Source organism: Cryptotermes secundus, unplaced genomic scaffold, assembly GCF_002891405.2.
Source record: "Cryptotermes secundus unplaced genomic scaffold, Csec_1.0 scaffold1670, whole genome shotgun sequence".
Classification (NCBI taxonomy): Eukaryota; Metazoa; Arthropoda; class Insecta; order Blattodea; family Kalotermitidae; genus Cryptotermes; species Cryptotermes secundus.
Window position 1 is genome coordinate 29408 of NW_019729935.1, and position 17910 is coordinate 47317.

Here is a 17910-nt window from a genome sequence, read left to right on the forward strand (position 1 = left end):
CTGAGTCTAGTACACTCGGTAAACTCCCTCAAGCGTCAGTTCTTTAAGAGCAATTGTACCAGATATACCGTATTTACGCATGTATAGGCCGCAGCACAATTTTCAGACAGAAATTATAGAAAAAATAATTTTCTTGGAATATTATTTCAGGAGTAGAAATTGTTCCGAAATTTGGCAACGTTATTTTTTTTTAAATGAAGTGTGATTTCGAATATTTCGAATATAAGCCGCACCCCAGTTTTCCTCTTGAATTTTTGGCAAAAAATGTGCGGCCTATACATGCGTAAATACGTATTCCTTTCCTATTCCTAAATCTTTCAAATGGTGTCCTCCCTTCGGTTTTTTGACCACAGTTTTGTACATCGCATTTCAGCACGTCATAAGCACTGGCTGTCATCTGCCCAGTTATCATAATTTGATACTGGAGGCGGATCAAGTCTTATCTGTATACATACCATTACAATGACAGTTCATGGGCAGAATACCCATACGACAACACTATACCAAAGACTAGACAACAGATGCGCAGCCCCCGGCTATGTTTTCGTATAGACCATGCCTGTTTGATAACCCCCCAAACTGTGATTTGTTTTATTTCGTTCCCCTTTCATCAGTAGACCGTTGGAATGTGCCATCCTACTCTTGTCCGCTTGACGTCCATTTTCCACCTGTCGATTACAACGGCAAAATTGTGAAGTTTTCTGCTCTAAGCACTATGTAGGGGTGGCGGCGATATCTGATTCAGGGGTAAAGGGAGTGAATAAAATAAATATTAACTATATTAACAATACACTATTATATTTTTTGGTGGGGGGGAGACAACTATTAAGTTGTTAATAGAGAGTCGGTTATTGTTAATATCTAAAATACATCCTGGTTGTTTCCTACAAGGGAATTACAATTTTTCAGAAAATAGAGTTTTGATTCATTTTGCACACATTATTCCGTTGACATTAAAGAAAAATATTTACTTATTTTCCTTCAACCAACTTAGGCAATCGAAAGCTGATTAAAAGACCGATTTTCCTTCGGACGCATGACAAAACACGTTGCGTCGTTATAGCAACCACATTAACAAGATGGCAGAAAGAATAGTACCGTCAGTTCACTCTCTTGTTAAGTATGATAATCCCGAGCTGGTCACCAAACATCAGAAAAAGAAACCAACAATTAAGGTAATGATAGGGTATAAGTGTAGTACCTGACGTTCTTTGGAAAAAAAATTTTATTCCCTCTGTGCGCCATTGATTGTGAATTCTTGTATTTCACAAACAGGCATGTGCCAATTTAGGTATATGGTTCGGCATGTATCATGCGTGAGGAATTTAAGGATTTCCAGTGAAGAATTTCATGACTACTGTGTCAATATCCGAAAGATAAAAAGGGCAATGACTAATAGAATGGAAGAATCTCGATTAAGTCTACCTGGGCAAAATGTTTAGTGCTGCACAAATCCCATGAGAAGGAACCAGGGATCAAATTCGAATGACAACTAAGAAGTATGATACTTGCATACAATGGGAAAATATCTAGCAGTTCAGGGTGTGCAGAAGCATTAGACCTCACCTAACGGAATTATCAAAAATATTGCAACAATACATCGACTTTGATGGTCAAGATCATTGCTTAAGATAATCGCTAGTTCATTGTGATTGCAGTATTCCAGCGCCTGCGCAGATAACACAGTCGAACCGAGCGGCCATATGGGACGGCATATTTTGCAGTTCCCTTGTTTTTTCTTTCACGAAAAATTTCTGTTGCTATTTTTCCATATCGTGATAATCAAATGGCAGTAATCTAAACATGTTATACGCATAACATTGTAAATATAAATGTTTAAGAGCTGAGACATCGACGACGGTTTTCGTCATGGTGACTGTAAACTTCGAGTTACATTTACGAAGTTTTGAGAAACCTGCTCTGTTTTTAACTGAGGTGGGTCCCTGTCACCACGGCATGGCGCGTCCTCAGATTGCGGATGGAGGAGACGCCCTCCAGTTTTGGAGGGAAGCTGCGAATATATTGAATAAGCAGTAGCGGACAGCCGACAAGAGGCGACCCTCCAGCTTGGGGCTAACAACTCCTCACCGTAAAAAATCATTATGTTACGAAAATGAACACAAAGCCTCGGACCTGGACGGATTCCTTGGATACACGACAGAAAATATTTGGACCGAAGAGGAATGAAGTGACAGGAAGTTGGAGAAAACTGCATAATGGGAGCTTCATAACTTTTACTCTTCTCCAAGTATAATTAGAATGATCAAGTCAAGGAGGATGAGGTGGGCAGGTCATGTAGCACGAATGGGGGCGACGAGGAATGCGTATAGGATATTGGTGGGAAAGCCGGAAGGAAAGAGACCACAGGGACGACCAAGGCGTAGGTGGGTGGACAATATTAAAATGGATCTTAGAGAGATAGGATGGGATGGTATGGATTGGATAGATCTGGCTCAGGATAGGGACCAGTGGAGGGCTCTTGTGAACACGGTAATGAACCTTCGGGTTCCGTAAAATATTGGGAAATTCTTGAGTAGCTGCAGAATTGGCGGCTCCTCAAGGAGGACTCAGCTCCATGAGTAAGTAAGTAAGTATGGGGCGGAGTAATTTTTCCTCGCCTGGCTTGGCGTGGCTAAATTTTTAATGTAAACGAAAATGTGACCAGTACCCACACCATATTAATACATGATCACCGAAACATGACCAGAGGCCTAAAACAGATCCTAATTAGTTTCCCAAAAGGAATATTATATTTAATTACAGTGATCAATATCCCACCCATTTAGGTAGGTCCCTTGTCACCACGGTATGGTGTGTCCTCAGGTTGCGGTTGGAGGAGACGCCCTCCAGGTATGGAGGGTAACTGCGAACATATTGCATACACAGTCATGGACAGCCGACAAGGGGTGGTCCCACGGTTGGAGGTTGGGTGAGACTAAAAACTCCTCACCATAAAAAATTAGCTTGTTACGAAAGATCACAAGAAGCTTTTGCCCTGGAATGGTTCTTTGGATAAACAACATAAGCCAAAGAAAATGGATATGAGATTTGGTATTTGGAATATTAAAAGTATGTATAAAGTAAAAGTAAAGCTATCCCTGTAACAGGCCGTGAAGGCCCATAGGGTTGTGAGACGTTAAGGGTCCCACACTATCTAGACAATCGGCTCAGAGATGGCGGTAAGGTTGTCAGCCTTATGCGCGGGCCGCGCTCTACTCCCCAGGAAAATTATTTATTTAATTCCTGGTACTCATTTCTGTTAGAGGCTGAGTGAGGGATATTGCTTCTATCAACTTCATACAAATTATTATCCAATATTCTTCTCTCTCAATGTTAAGTCCATATATAAATGATATTATTGGGAATCATCAGTGTGGGTTTCACCTACCGCTCAGATCTTTTGCAGTCATCAGATACTGGAGAAAAAATGGGAGTACATTGAGACAGTACATCAGCTATTTGTAGACTTGAAGAAAACCTATGATTCAGTTAGGAGGGAATGAATGAATGTATAAGGGGTGGGCCTTCTCTGTCCTTGCACCGTGACCACAGTGATTTGTTGTGCCTCCCCTTCTGATTATCCCCTCAACAATCCTGCACTTGGAATGAAGTGCAGGATCTTCTACATGGGTACGTCGAAATGGTCACTTGGTTCCATAAATTATTGACCCATGTGGCGCAATCTTAAACAAGCTAAGGCTTCACATTCCCACAGGATATGTGTGGCTGTTTCATTTTCTTCTTGACACCTCTCACAAGTTGGACTGTTACTTGGTCCCAATTTGAAGAGGTGTCCTTTGAGGTGACAGTGTCCTGTAAGTAGTCCTACTACCCATCGTAGCTGGTTCTTGTTTAACTTCAACACTTCCTTTGCTCGTTTAGTAGAGGGTCCTCGTAAGAGTCCCTTTGCCTGCCTGAGTCCAGTTAAGGATCCCCAGTATTTATTGTGATTCATATTTGTCCAGTCCCTGATTGCCTGTCTGGCAACTGCTATAGAGATGCCACAGGCTGGTTCAGGTCCTATGAACGGATGTTCAGCTCCAATCTTAGCCTATTGGTCTGCTGTTTTGTTTCCAGCAATAGCCTCATGCCCCAGCACCCATATCAGTTGTACCCTGTTATGTTTGGCCAGTTCCATGAGAGTTTGTTGGCAATCCCAGACCAATTTTGAGTTGATCTGGTGTTTGTCAAGTGCTTTAAGTGCAGCTTGGCTGTCTGATAGAATGTAGATCTTCCTATTTCTGCAGTTCCTATCTAAATTCTCCATAATACATGCCTTAATGGCATATAATTCTGCCTGGAATACTGTTGTGTACTGCCCAAGGCTGAAACTAAGTTTTCGCCTCGTGCCATAGCAGTACACACCAGCTCCAGTGCCCTTATTTATCTTGGAACCATCTGTATACCAGATCAGTCCCCCTTTTCTGTCGGGCCGAAACCAGTCTTCCCATTCAATCCTGTCAGGAAATCTGACTGTGAATGGTTTTTCATATACATGTCTCAGTATCATTTTGTCAGACTCCATTTGTAATATGGGTTCTTTTTTCGTGTCCTGAGTTATGTATGCCTGTCTGAAACTATGGGATCTAGGTTTTCATTGATCACTGCACTGGAGACGGTAGATTCCTGCCCTGGCCTCTGCCTCCAACTGTATATGCAGTGGGGGGAGTCCAAGGAGTGTCTCCAGTGCAGCTGTTGGAGATGTTCGAATTGTTCCTGTGATACCCAAGCAAGCCAACCTTTGCAATTTGCTAAGTTCTGCCTTGCTTGTCTTCAGTTTAACTCTGGGCCACCTTACTGTGGTGCCGTATGTAATTGTGGGTCTTACAACAGCAGGGTATATCCAATGCACAACGTGCAGTTGCAGTCCCCAGGTTTTACCAAACATGCTTCTGCATGTCCAAAAAGCCTGATAGGCTTTGTTAATGGTTTTGTCCAGCTGCTTTTTCCATGTCAGTCCCTTGTCTAATACTTGACCAAGGTACTTGACATCGCTGGATCATCTTATGGAAGAGGGTCAGTTCCTTAAGGCCCTTTATGTTTCTCTTCCTGGTAAATGTTATAATTACCATCTTATTGGGATTGATGGAAACGCCTCTTCTTTCACACCATCGTTGGACCGTGTACAGAGCTGTTTGAAGACACTCTGATACTGCTGAAAGGAATTTTCCATTTATGAGGATTGCTATGTCATCAGCATATCCTACTGTATAATACCCATCATCATTAAGTCCCCACAGGAGATCGTCAATGACCAGGCTCCACATCAGAGGCAAAAGCACTCCCCCCTGAGGATGCCCCCAGGGTCTCTCCTGATAGTGTGATCATTTTTTCTATCCTGAATGGTCTAAAACAAGGAAATGCTGTATTGCCACTGCTTTAGAGTATGCCATTAGGAGGGTCCAGGAAAATCAGGTGGGACTGATATTAAATGGGGCACAACAGCTGGTGGTCTATGCTGATGTGAATCTACTGGGTGATAACACAGAAATTTAACCGATGCTAGTAAAGAGGTTGGTCTAGAAGTAAACATAGGGAAAACTAAGCATATGTTGCTGTCTCATCACCAGAATGCAGGGCAAAACATGACATAAAAGAGAGCTAACAAATGTTTTAAAAATGTGGCAGTGTTCAAATATTTTGGAATGACTGTAAGAATCAAAATCTGATTCAGGAGGAAATTAAGAGGAGATTGAATTTGGGTAATGCTTGTTACCATTCAGTTCAGAACCTTTTGTCTTCTCATCTGCTGTCCAAAAACATAAAAATTAGAATATGCATTAGAATATGCCTGTGGTTCTATATGGGTGTGAAACTTGGTCTCTGACATTAAGGGAGTAACATAGACTGAGGGTGTTTGAGAATATTTGGACCAGAGAGAGATGAAGTGACAGGAGGTTGAAGAAAACTGCATAATAAGATGGACAGGGCCTGTATCACAAATGGGGAAGAAGAGAAATGCATATAGGATACTGATTAGAAAGCCAGAAAGAGACCACTAGGCAGACCAAGATTAAAATGGATCTTAGAGAGACAGGATGGGATTGATCTGGCTCAGGATATGGATCAGTGGAGGGCTTTTGTGAACATGATAATGAACCTTCAGGTTCCATAAAATGCTGGGAAGTTTTTGAGTAGCTACACAACTGGCAGCTTCTGAAGCAGGGATCAGCTCAGTGAATGAGTGATCAATATTCCCCTTCAGTTTTACACAAAAGTTTTCTCTTTTCTTCAGAATTCAGTTTGGAACAATAGATTCTGTCATGGGGTGATTAAAACTTAAATAATATATTTCATACTCAATTTATTTTGCCTTATTGATCAACATATCCAGAAATAAAATCCTACACACACTGCTCTCCAAAGGATTTGACCCCAAAAGACAGCCAGTCACCCTTAGCCTGATTTGTGTCAAATAAAATATTAGTTGGACAACCAGTTACCTAACATTAGGATCTTTCTAATTATTGTTCTGATTTCCTTGCACACTAAAGCCACAGCCAGGCAAGTTGTCTCTTGGTGCAGGGGCAGCATTACCTTCACCCCTTTCAGTACATTCAAAATCAGCCCAGCTTACTGCCGACCATCGCAGGGAGGCAGAAGAGATTTTGAATTCTATATTGCCACCTAGAGAATGGGAAGAAGAAGGCCAACTGTGGAGACAACAGGTAAATAACAGTCAAATAACCTTCCTTTATGAGATTTTGGTTTGCTGCAGTGTGTCGCCATGTAGATTGGTACCTATCAAATTGCAGTGTCACACCGAAGAAGATCAAAACCTTCATTGCCTTTTGTTTAGGACGCAAATGGATAGAATGCATCTCTTAGTCCTACTTTAGTGCCTATTTCACATTCCCTTCAATCTCAGTAATAAAGTTCTGGGGCTGTCCCTTTGACCTTTCTGGTTGTCACTTTTGGAAAGACTTCTCCTTCCAGATTCTCTTGTGAACAAAGTAATGTATTTTTGGGTTCCATAAAGTATAGGGAATTTGAGTGCCGGGTTTATTATTATTATTGGAGAGGGTGGGTTTCCCCATGCACTGCGACCATTTGTTGATCTATTGTGCATCTCCCTTTAATTATTCTACTAGTCGCCATGCCTTTCCAGTACTGGTGCTCACTATCAGCCCCATTCTGCCAGCGAGGTCGGCCCTCTCTGGCAGTGGTCCCCAATACTTCCCCCTCTACCGGAAGAATTGGAAACTACTTGGGCAGGAAACTTTCTGACTAATTTTGCTCAGAGGTCTCCTAGAGACATGAGGATCTTTTACGTGCTGTAAATCTATGACACGGGACACATGGCTTGAAGTCCCTCCTGGAGGACTTGTTCCCTGAATATTTTCACCAGGTTTGAACCTGCGTACCTTGAGTCATGAGGTGGGAATGTTACCCCTAGACTATGGAGGCCACTGAGCGCTGGGTTACTATTAGCCCATCAAAAGAGAGATGCTGCAACACAGAATTGCTTACTTGTAGGATTATAAGAAATAAGATCCAGACCACATATGAAAACCCCTCACAACAAAAGGTAAAATCTGAAGTTCAGACATGCAATGGGTATTTGGTAGACTCATGATTTTGCATTAATTCACTTCAATTATGCAAAATTAGTGTAGTTCATATATAAGGGTAGCTGGAATGGAAACATGAAATTCTAATAAAGTTCTGTGCTATTTCCAGGTCTCAAGTACTCCTGCAACACGTTTGGATGTAATCAATTTGCAAGAACAGCTTGACATGAGGCTACAGCAGAGACAAGCACGAGAGACAGGAATATGTCCTGTCAGGCGTGAACTGTATACACAATGCTTTGGTGAGTTCTACTAAATCCAGCCACATTACATCTCACACCAAGAAGAATCTGCTGCAAACATAACAAATAGGGGACTTATAAAGACCTGTTGATTGACTATAATGGAATGGCAGGTCTATGAAAGATAGCAGGACACAAAAGAGAAATGCTTAAGGGAAGCCAAAGTAGAATGAAGAAGGCTTTATCATATGGTGACCCACCTAGAAACAGCATTTGATAACATGCTTCAGCTTGTCATTAGAGTATTTTAATCATCATTCATTAACTTTTTACCTGGGTCACTCTGTGATTAAGCCCTTTTCATTCCTCTCAATTTTCCAGCTATGATCTGAAATCTTCAGAACTATTTTTCTAATTCAATTAGGCCAACTATAAACTCCTTCGTTCTGACATTAACTGATAATAACACTATATTTGAATATCTTACCACATTCAATCATGGATGTCTGCTAAGACCACATTCCAAAATATATAACATTATAAAAGAAGCATGAATATATTTCTAATGAATTCCTCACCTCTGCTTCAAGATGAATTAATTCGCCAAGTAACAATCAACTGTGCAGAACGTGGACTGCTGCTGCTTCGCATCAGGGATGAGATTCGAATGACAATCTCTGCCTATCAAATCCTGTATGAAAGCAGTATAGCATTTGGTATCAGGAAGGCCCTCATGGTTAGTATAGCTTCATGATATACTAAATGATGTACCCCTGTATATTCTTTACACCAAAGAATAATCCACTCTGTAAGTTCTCAAGAACTTCAATCCTCTTAGAAGCAGATACTTTCCCAGGCCAAGAGTTTCTTAACACAGGTGGACATCAAACAGGTTAAGATTATCCCTGTGCTTAATTAAACCACCATTAAACATGTGGGGGAATCGACATACAGTTCCAAAAGCACTAGATGGACGTTCCCTGTTCATCCAACCCATAGCATGATTACTGTAATGAAAGAACTATCTCAGCATCACACACCGTGACGTTTATGAACTGGGCTTAGTAATACACACTGAAAGAACTTCTTTATTACAACTGTCACATCACAATTAATATCAAGATCAGTGCCTAGTTTTGGCTCTGCTACATGTTTTGGCTATTAATAGTCATCATCAGGCAAATACATGGTTAACATACATACACCATTGAACCACAGTACTAGTAAAATTGGATACAATATTATTAATTATATAAAATACTTGAAGTAAAAATACAATAAATTAGATTATATAAAACAAGAATAAAATTATTTGATTGATGTTTTACATCATCGAGTCAGTCGTTGGTTTTTGTAATTTTGTTGCGTTCCCACTGACGAATTGGAATATTCTATATTTTGTGTATATATAAAAAGATGTATTGGAGGCTTGTGATGTAGATGTAGTAATATTAATGTTAATTATTTAGTCAGTGCCTCATCTTACAAAGTACTGTCCGTTCTGTAGGGAATGGAAACAACGAATTTCCTACATTCCCTACAGAACAGACAATACTTTGTAAGATGAGGCACCGACTAAATAACTAACATTAATATTACTACATCTACATCACAAGCCTCCAATACATTTTTTTATATAAAGGATGTTTCACGACTCTAGGGCATAACTGCAGGAGGTGATTTCCTAGGTCTTTGTGATCAAAAACGTTCATATAAAGATGTGTCCGATTTTGGACGGTTATGGAGTTATGACCGTTTTCAACTCAGAATAGAAGGTAGCGATTACTGACAATAAACGGAACAAAATAATAAACCAGCATAATACACGATACATTTAAAGTATGAATGCAGAGTTAGCTTCGTGGAATTACCTTTAATTTGAATTGATTGGTGCTTAAACCTGATTTTCGAAAATGCCACAGACGGCCACAACACAGGCTGACACTTGGTTGTGAACTGCGCTGGAGATACCAACCCAACCCAACCCATCTTAGGTAACTCTCATGTGTCCAGATAACGAGAATGCTCTGTCTGTAGCTGGCTAAAAATAGCGACCTGCCAGATGACAGACGCAGTTCATACGAGGGCATGTACGGGAATGAAAAAACGGTCATAACTCCGTAACCGTCCAAAATCGGATACATGTTTATATGAACTTTTTTGATCACAAAGACCCAGGAAATTACCTCCTGCAGTTATGCCCTAAAGTCGTGAAACACCCTGTATACACAAAATATAGAATATTCCAATTTGTCCGTGGGAACGCAACAAAATTACAAAACCAACGACTGACTCGATGATGTAAAACATGAATCAAATAATTTTATTCTTGTTTTATATAATCTAATTTATTGTATTTTTACTTCAAGTACTTTATATAATTAATAATATTGTATCCAATTTTACTAGTACTGCGGTTCAGTGGTGTATATATGTTAACCATGTATTTGCCTGATGATGGCTATTAATAGCCGAAACATGTAGCAGAGCCAAAACTAGGCACTGATCTTGATATTAGTTGTGATGTGATGGTTGTAATAAAGAAGTTGTATATTATAACACAACAGGTTGCATGAAATGAAAAAAAAAAATGGAAAGAAAGTGGAAAGGCTAACTGCAGTCTGGCCTACACAGTTCTAAATGAGCTGTGTGACTGAATCCCTCATTAATATTAAGTTCACTTACAGTTCATTTACATTACAAAAGAAGATTGTCACAATCTTTGCGGGTGACAAACTTTGATACTCTCACAGAGTTCTAATTAAGAGATCAGAATTCCTACTTCTTCCATGTGAATACATTTCATTACTGATCTTCATAATAAATAATTAACAACATTTTCAGACTAATTCAGCTGTACATAGTGTTAACACAAGAAACAAGAACCATCTTCATAGACCAACTGCAAATCTCTCACGTTTTAAGAAAACTACATATTGTGTTGGCATCAAAACTTTCGACAATCTACCATTTAGTCTCAAAAGTCTTTTGAATCAAAAGACAAAATTTAAAACAGAATTAAAACGATACTTAGATACACAATCATTCTACACTGTGATGAATTCCTACTGTCTAAAAATGACTCACCCTTCCATGTGATGTATGTATGCATGCAGCTACAGCTATTGTACATATAAATTCTATTGCTGAAAAGTTTATTGGCAACAGAGATGTTATATTGTAAATAGCATTGATCAGTTTGCTATTTTATTAAATACATACCTCAACAAAGATAGTTTCAAATAAAAGTTATGCTTCATAATGAGATCTACATTACATGCTCCCAATTTTTGTAAAACGAGGAACATCAAAATTCTTCAAAATCTCTTTACTGGATATGGTGATGGGCAGAACCTAGCAATTAGGTGTTCATTTCATGCATTATATGCAAAGAACCACTTACTAATATTCTATACAAATATCCTGTCTTCCCTGTTTCAGCTACAGAGGCAGCCTACTGTAACCTCATACACTTTACTATCCTAAGAATAACAGGTTGCCTGTATAAATTATACATTTCCTTGTTCAGTACTTCATCCCTCTTAGGTCCAAATATCTTCCTGGGCCCTTTGTATCCAAACACTTGTAATTTGTGTCCTTCCTTCAAAGTTGTTCACCCATACAATGATCTATCTAAAACCATCAACAATAAATCTAAACCAATTCTATATGCAGATGACACTAGTATAATATTTAAGAACTCTAAATTTGACAACTTTAAAAATGACATAAATATTATATTTGAAGCCTTAAACAGATGGTTCGAAGCCAATTTACTCTCATTAAATTTTGATAAAACCCATTACATATCATTCACAACTAAAAACAACCACCAAATTGATCTGGACATCAGTTATGCCAACAAATTAATCTGTAAAGTACTTGATACAAAATTCCTTGGAATACATGTAGACAGTACACTGTCTTGGAAAATACATATTGAACAAATTATACCTAAATTAAATGCAGCTTGCTATGCGATGAGATCAATTAAGCCTTTTATGTCACAGGAAACATTGAAGATGGTTTACCATGCCTACTTTCATTCTATTATGAACTATGGATTAATATTTTGGGGGAACTCTTCACATAGTGTAATAATTTTTAAAATACAAAAGAATATAATTAGAATCATTACAGGATGTAGAAGTAGAGATTCATGTAGAGAATTATTTAAGAAATTAAAAATTCTACCTCTTCAATCGCAATACATATTATCGCTTCTCTTATTTGTTGTTTACAACAAAGATAAATTCAAATTAAATTCTGATGTCTATAACATGAATACTAGACAAAAATATAACTTCCACCTACCCTCATCAACTTTATCAGTATATCAAAAAGGAGTCTACTTTACTGGCATAAAAGTGTTCAACAATCTGCCACAAAGTATTAAAAACTTGGGCAATGATACTAAAAAGTTTAAATCAGAGTTAAAGAATTATCTACATGCTCATTCCTTCTACTCTTTAGATGAATACTTCAATGTAAATAGAGAATGATGTAAAATTAAGTTATATTAATTTTTAAGCTAAAATTGCCTGTACTTATGTATGTAACCTTTTGACTTGTTCTGTATCCAAAGGTACTAACCTGCTTAGGATTTATAGAATGTAAATAAATTCAATTCAATTCAATTCAATACAACAGAACTGGCAAAATTATTATTCTAATATCTTTTTACATTTAATGCAAATTCAGTTCAGTTCAATACGATTAAACTAAGGCATCACCAAATTAACAATGTGTGTTAAGTTCTCTGCCTCCCACTCCTCCTCTTTCATTATTCATAATTATTTTCAATGTATAACAACCTTAGCATTTGGTACATCACACTTCAACCAAATAACCTAATGAACCATTCCTCTTTAACGAACCTGAGAATGCTCAATTTTCATAGGCCGAGCAAGGCAAAGCTGACCTGGAAAATACTGTGACCAAGCTCCAATCAGAGAAGTCTGACCTAGACAAGCAAGTTATGGAACTGCGGTCTCGCGCTGATCAGATTGAGCGACGCTCTAATGAACAGAAATTAGCAGAGGCAAAGAAACATGCAGAAGATATTCAGTTCCTCAAGAAGACCAATCAGCAACTGAAGGTAATGAATCAATATTTCCTTACTTAACACAAATTCCATTTAATTTTCTTGTGCTTGGAAGCTACTACTGAATTTTCCTTCTCCATAGAAAAATAGACTAAAATATACAAAACTATATAATACAACACATTTCATGTAGGTGAGAACAGCCTTTATTTTCTAGAAACATGTGTGTTGGTACTGTCACACTCAGTTTTGGCCTCAGTGTTGAAAAGAAAGATGTGGATGTGTGACTTTTGACTTCAAAAAGTTTGTCAATACACATAATTTATCTGCCAGTTTGCATACCAGCTAAAAGAGAGCTCTGGATATGAATCTTGATCTTTCACTGTAGGAGAAAGAACACAGACTGAGGGTGTTTAAGGTAAGTGCTGTGTAGACCAGACATACAGATTAACAGGAGAGCACAGAAAACTACATAATGAGGAACTTTACAGTTTGCAGTCTTCACCTAGAATTTTTAAAATTATATTAAAAAGACTAATATGAGAAGAGAATGCAGCATATGAAGAAATATTTATAAAATTCTGGTAGGAAAACCTCAAAAGAAAAGACCACTTGGAAGTTCTAAACGTTGGTAAACGATTATTGCAATTTATCTTTGAGGAATGTGTTCTGAATAAACAAAGTGGACTCAAATGGCTCAGGTCATGACCTTATAATGACTATTGCCAGCAAGGTTCCATTGAAGGCAATTTGAAATGTCAACTGCTGAAAGATCATGTACTGAGGTTTGATGCTTCCCTCAGAATTTTGATCAAGTAACATTTCACTTTCTACATTGAATGGATAGAACTGAAATACGCACAAATATTTTCCAGACATGTTCTTTGTGACTTTGCATGCCTTATTCATTGACTTTGGTGACCATTTATCACAGATTAAGGTTAATTAATTCATTATTAGAAATTAACAGACTGTTTTTTTTTTTGTTTCAGGCCCAACTTGAAGGAATTATTGCACCCACAAAGTAATGAACTCCCCCACTATCAGGAATGTATGAATCCAGTGTAACGTGCAGTTTTGTTTATGAGAAATCACATTACACAAACCCATACCTATTTCATTTATCTCTTGCTTCCATTCATACTAGCAAACTTATTGTCTGAGCCATAACTGTGGACTGTAGCAAACAGTGGAAGAATGGCATCATTTGATGCTAAGAGAGTAGCCACTCATTCCTCTCTTTGGTGGCTCAGTAAGCAAGTCTCTCATTCAATTTGTTTATAAATACCAAAAGAATGATGTGAATGAAAAATGGGATTTCAAACTCATTCAGTGTCATATAAAACTTTGGTTATCAAAGAACCTAAAAGAAGTATACAAGGAATATATTCAAATGTGTGTGTGCACACGTGTTTGCGTGACAAGCCTGCAATATTATGAATACAGTAGAAAGTTTATTACAAATTCTGTGCCAGTGCTAGACTATGCAGAGTTCCAAATAATTTAAAGGGTGGTATTACAGCAGCAGGACACACTATGATTTTAGTATTATAATATAAAACAGATAATGTACACGAAAGAAGTACATGAAGAAATGTTGAACTGGATTTTATGTCACTTTTGAAATCATTCAGTGTCACATAAATCATTGATGTGATGACTGCCAAAGAAAATATAGGAAAGATATGAGGACTGTAGTCAGTCTGGTACAATAGCTCAGTAAGTGACGGAGTGAATTTGAGGTTTGCACACATCCCTGCTAAAGAACCTATTAAGACTTTTCGAAAGTACGATTCCCTATGTCATATAAATTAAATATGAGGTCATTACAACGTAAAATGTAGCTCACTTATTCCAATGAAGTATCATTTTTTAAATAACCCCTGAGCAAATTGATGCATCTGTCTCATCCTGGAACAGGTTTAAAAATGCTGTGGCAGCAGAAATTAGGCTCTTGCATTTGCAGCCCTTCACAAACAGCCATTTCCACTGCTTCATGACTGTGGAACTGGCACTCTCACAAGTGTTCCTTTAGAGTCTCAAACAAATGGAAGCAGCCCAATAGGGCAAACTAAATGATGCATTTGTCCCATCCTGGCATAAGTTTAACACAAATGTTACAGGCTTATTGAATATCCCTTGTATTTGCATCAGTCTGTCTGCCAATTTGTACAGGGTGATTCTAAATTACTGTCGGGATTTCCATTTACTGGCCAGATATCCTCACAATAATTTAGAAACCACCCTGTATCGACTCATGGGTGGCAGAAGGCAAAGATAAGACTAGCAGGGTCCCAATCCAGCCGATACAAGGAGGTATTTTATTTCTACAAAGAGGAGAATTGTTTTCAGCACAGGGCACAAGGGAGTGCTGTTCCATCACTTATAATGTCACTGCAGAAAGTAGGCCTAAGTTACCAATAAAAGAGTAAATTTTTAAAATGTGAACATAATCCCCCCCTTAAATATAGGCAATGGGTGCAGGGGAATTTATTCAGCTCCGACACCACTCGTTCAGAGGATCATGAGCCACCACTGGCTCCATTACATGCATGCCAGTATATTTTACTCTACTCAGACATACAAGACAGTATATCAACACCTGAGGATATTTCAGAAGTTATTTGAAGCCAAATGAGAATATTCTAACACCTAGAAAATCAAAGGACAGACAAGACATATGCAGCTCCCAAATTAATGTCAATACTAATATGTTAAAATTCTGTAAAACTTATTCTTGTTCCAGTTATAAATGAATACTTCTCTTCTTCACAAATCTATATTAAAATTACAATCCTTGAACTTTCAAATACCTTATCTTCAAACTGTCACTGCAGAAAAACCATCAAGTGCGAAGATATGGCACGTTCAGAATGTATACACACTCAAAAACAAGTCATACACACACACACAGGGATGAACAAAAAAAGGAATCTTTAGACTTCTATTTCTGAAATCTTAACAAAAGATATCAATATCACTGCAAATATATTTTTAAACAATATGCCTTAAAATTTGTAAATACACACATCCAACTAATAAAACACCATTTCAAGGTAAGGAAATACAGACTGTCTATATCAACATCACAGAAAATTGAACAAAAATTATTTCATGAAATTATACTCTTCATTTCATCTTGATATGGTACTGAGTCTATGACACAACAAAATTTACACTGTACATGCACCCTCAAAGCTGCAGGAGCACTCTGTGGAATAACAATACTCGCTCTATACAATGGACCAGTAGCTGTGGCAGTATCAGATCCAGAAGTATTATCATTCACAGCTGTTTTTATGAAGAGATCAACACTGATCTGATATAATTATTATGTCACGTCCACAAAGCCACAACTGCAGTTAATAACATTTATTCATCCCAAGACTGTAAAACCGTTTATTATGCATTCTCTAATGGTTATTAAATAAATTCTTACAAATATGCCTATATGACTGCTACTCTTTTGTACAGGTATCATGAAATACATATAAATGAACAATGGATGTATTAGGTTAAATACTTAATTCTAGCAGAATGTGTTAAATGACCTGTTAATTAAATAATAATAGAAAAAAACTCCCATACCATTAAAATTTGTGATGTGTTCAACAGATCATCTTCGTAAAAAACTTTTCCATCAAAAATATTATCTTGATCAAATATAATAAAAACATATAAAATACTTGTCACAATAATGAGAGGTACATAGGGGGGGGCCAATCAATGAACAGCATACTACTTTAATAATATAAATCTTTCTTTATTATTACAAATAAGCATTCTTAGAGAACCCCACCCATGTCTGCATCATAAATTATTTAACTCTTACACTGCACATTATTTTTCACAGCTCAGCGCATAGTCTTAGATGCCTTTATAACAGCAGTGACATGGTTAAAATGTTTGACAATAACATAATACAAATTAGATAACTGAAATGAAAAGTGCTCTCTGATTGGTCCCATTATATACCTTCCATGTTATTCTTTTGCTGGTCAGTTGTATCACTATAACCCCACACCTGCCACCATGAGAAACACTAAATTATATTAATGTGACTTGTCTCGTATATATCACGAACTTGTGACACTTCACTGTGATGAATCATGTGATTAAATGTGAAAACTTAATGTTTCCCTCTCTTGGAACGTTTACGTCTCCGCTTCTTGCTCCCCAGGGTTCCACCTATAGGTTCCTCTGATGGAGTTGGGGACACAGGAGTAGTAGGAGGTTCCCCCTCCCCTTCTTCATCTTCACCATTTACTTCACCTTCACCTTCCTTCTCACTTTCAGGATTTGATAACTCCAATGATATAATCTTTTCTTTTAATGTCTCAACCTGGTATGAACAAAATGAAAACGAAAATTATTAAAATGGGTTACAAACTGAATGGGCAAATTTAAAATTTGAATTTAAACTGTGAACTTCTATGGGAACACATATTTTAAGACTTCAGCAACTGAAATCCTCAAAAACATTATTCACATATCTTCTGAATAACCTGACTCTGTGATATGAAGTTCTGCCAGTCATGACTACAAAGATTACTGCCTTCTGGGATGTAGCACCATGTAGTCTGATATATCTTACTGATGTTCTTCCAAAACACTGGTAAACATCTATCGATCACATCTCAGATGATGGAGTGCTTAAATCTGACTTATGTTTAGCAGTCACTAATTGTAAGTCAAATTGCAAGTCTACATGGACTGGATAAAAACATGAAAAATTTAAATGCATGACTTACTACAGTTCATCTCTTGCATTAATTTTATGTGCATAAAGCACCATACATAGAGGTACAGTTTATCAATTACATATACAAAAGCTTACGTTCATCTGTTGTTATTAACCCTTTCAATGTAAACTTGCACAATATATGCAATGCGTTACCCTACACATGTACTTGAATGACATGCATTGTTTATCTGAACGCCTACTCTACTATGGACAGTACTACATGAGTACAGTATCCATTCATTGTAACCAGGAAGGATTACTCTTTGCATCACTTCCTTTTCCTTGTTTTCTATTTTATGTAAGTACCTGTGGTAAAACAAAAGAAGGTGAAAACAGGACAGTTCATTTCCACCATAATACAGTGCAGGC

General features: G+C 37.6%; 2 protein-coding genes across 7 annotated transcripts in view; one reads left to right on the forward strand and one right to left on the reverse strand.

The window, feature by feature from the left end:
• The first annotated feature begins 1079 nt into the window (after positions 1-1079).
• Positions 1080-15417, forward strand: LOC111865895 (33 kDa inner dynein arm light chain, axonemal). Its single transcript, XM_023854329.2, has 6 exons — positions 1080-1175; positions 6495-6668; positions 7681-7813; positions 8344-8489; positions 12654-12851; positions 13790-15417. Exons 1-6 carry the CDS (start codon positions 1080-1082, stop codon positions 13823-13825), a joined length of 783 nt encoding a protein of 260 aa, XP_023710097.1. The 3' UTR covers positions 13826-15417.
• A 351-nt stretch (positions 15418-15768) lies between these two features.
• LOC111865893 (protein lap4) overlaps positions 15769-17910 on the reverse strand; it is a 221069-nt gene continuing 218927 nt past the window's right edge. For all 6 annotated transcript variants that reach the window (XM_023854324.2, XM_023854326.2, XM_023854323.2 and 3 more), the window contains one exon: positions 15769-17139. In XM_023854324.2, coding sequence (XP_023710092.1) covers positions 16927-17139 — 213 coding nt within the window. In that variant the 3' untranslated portion in view covers positions 15769-16926. The remainder of the gene's footprint in view (positions 17140-17910) is intronic.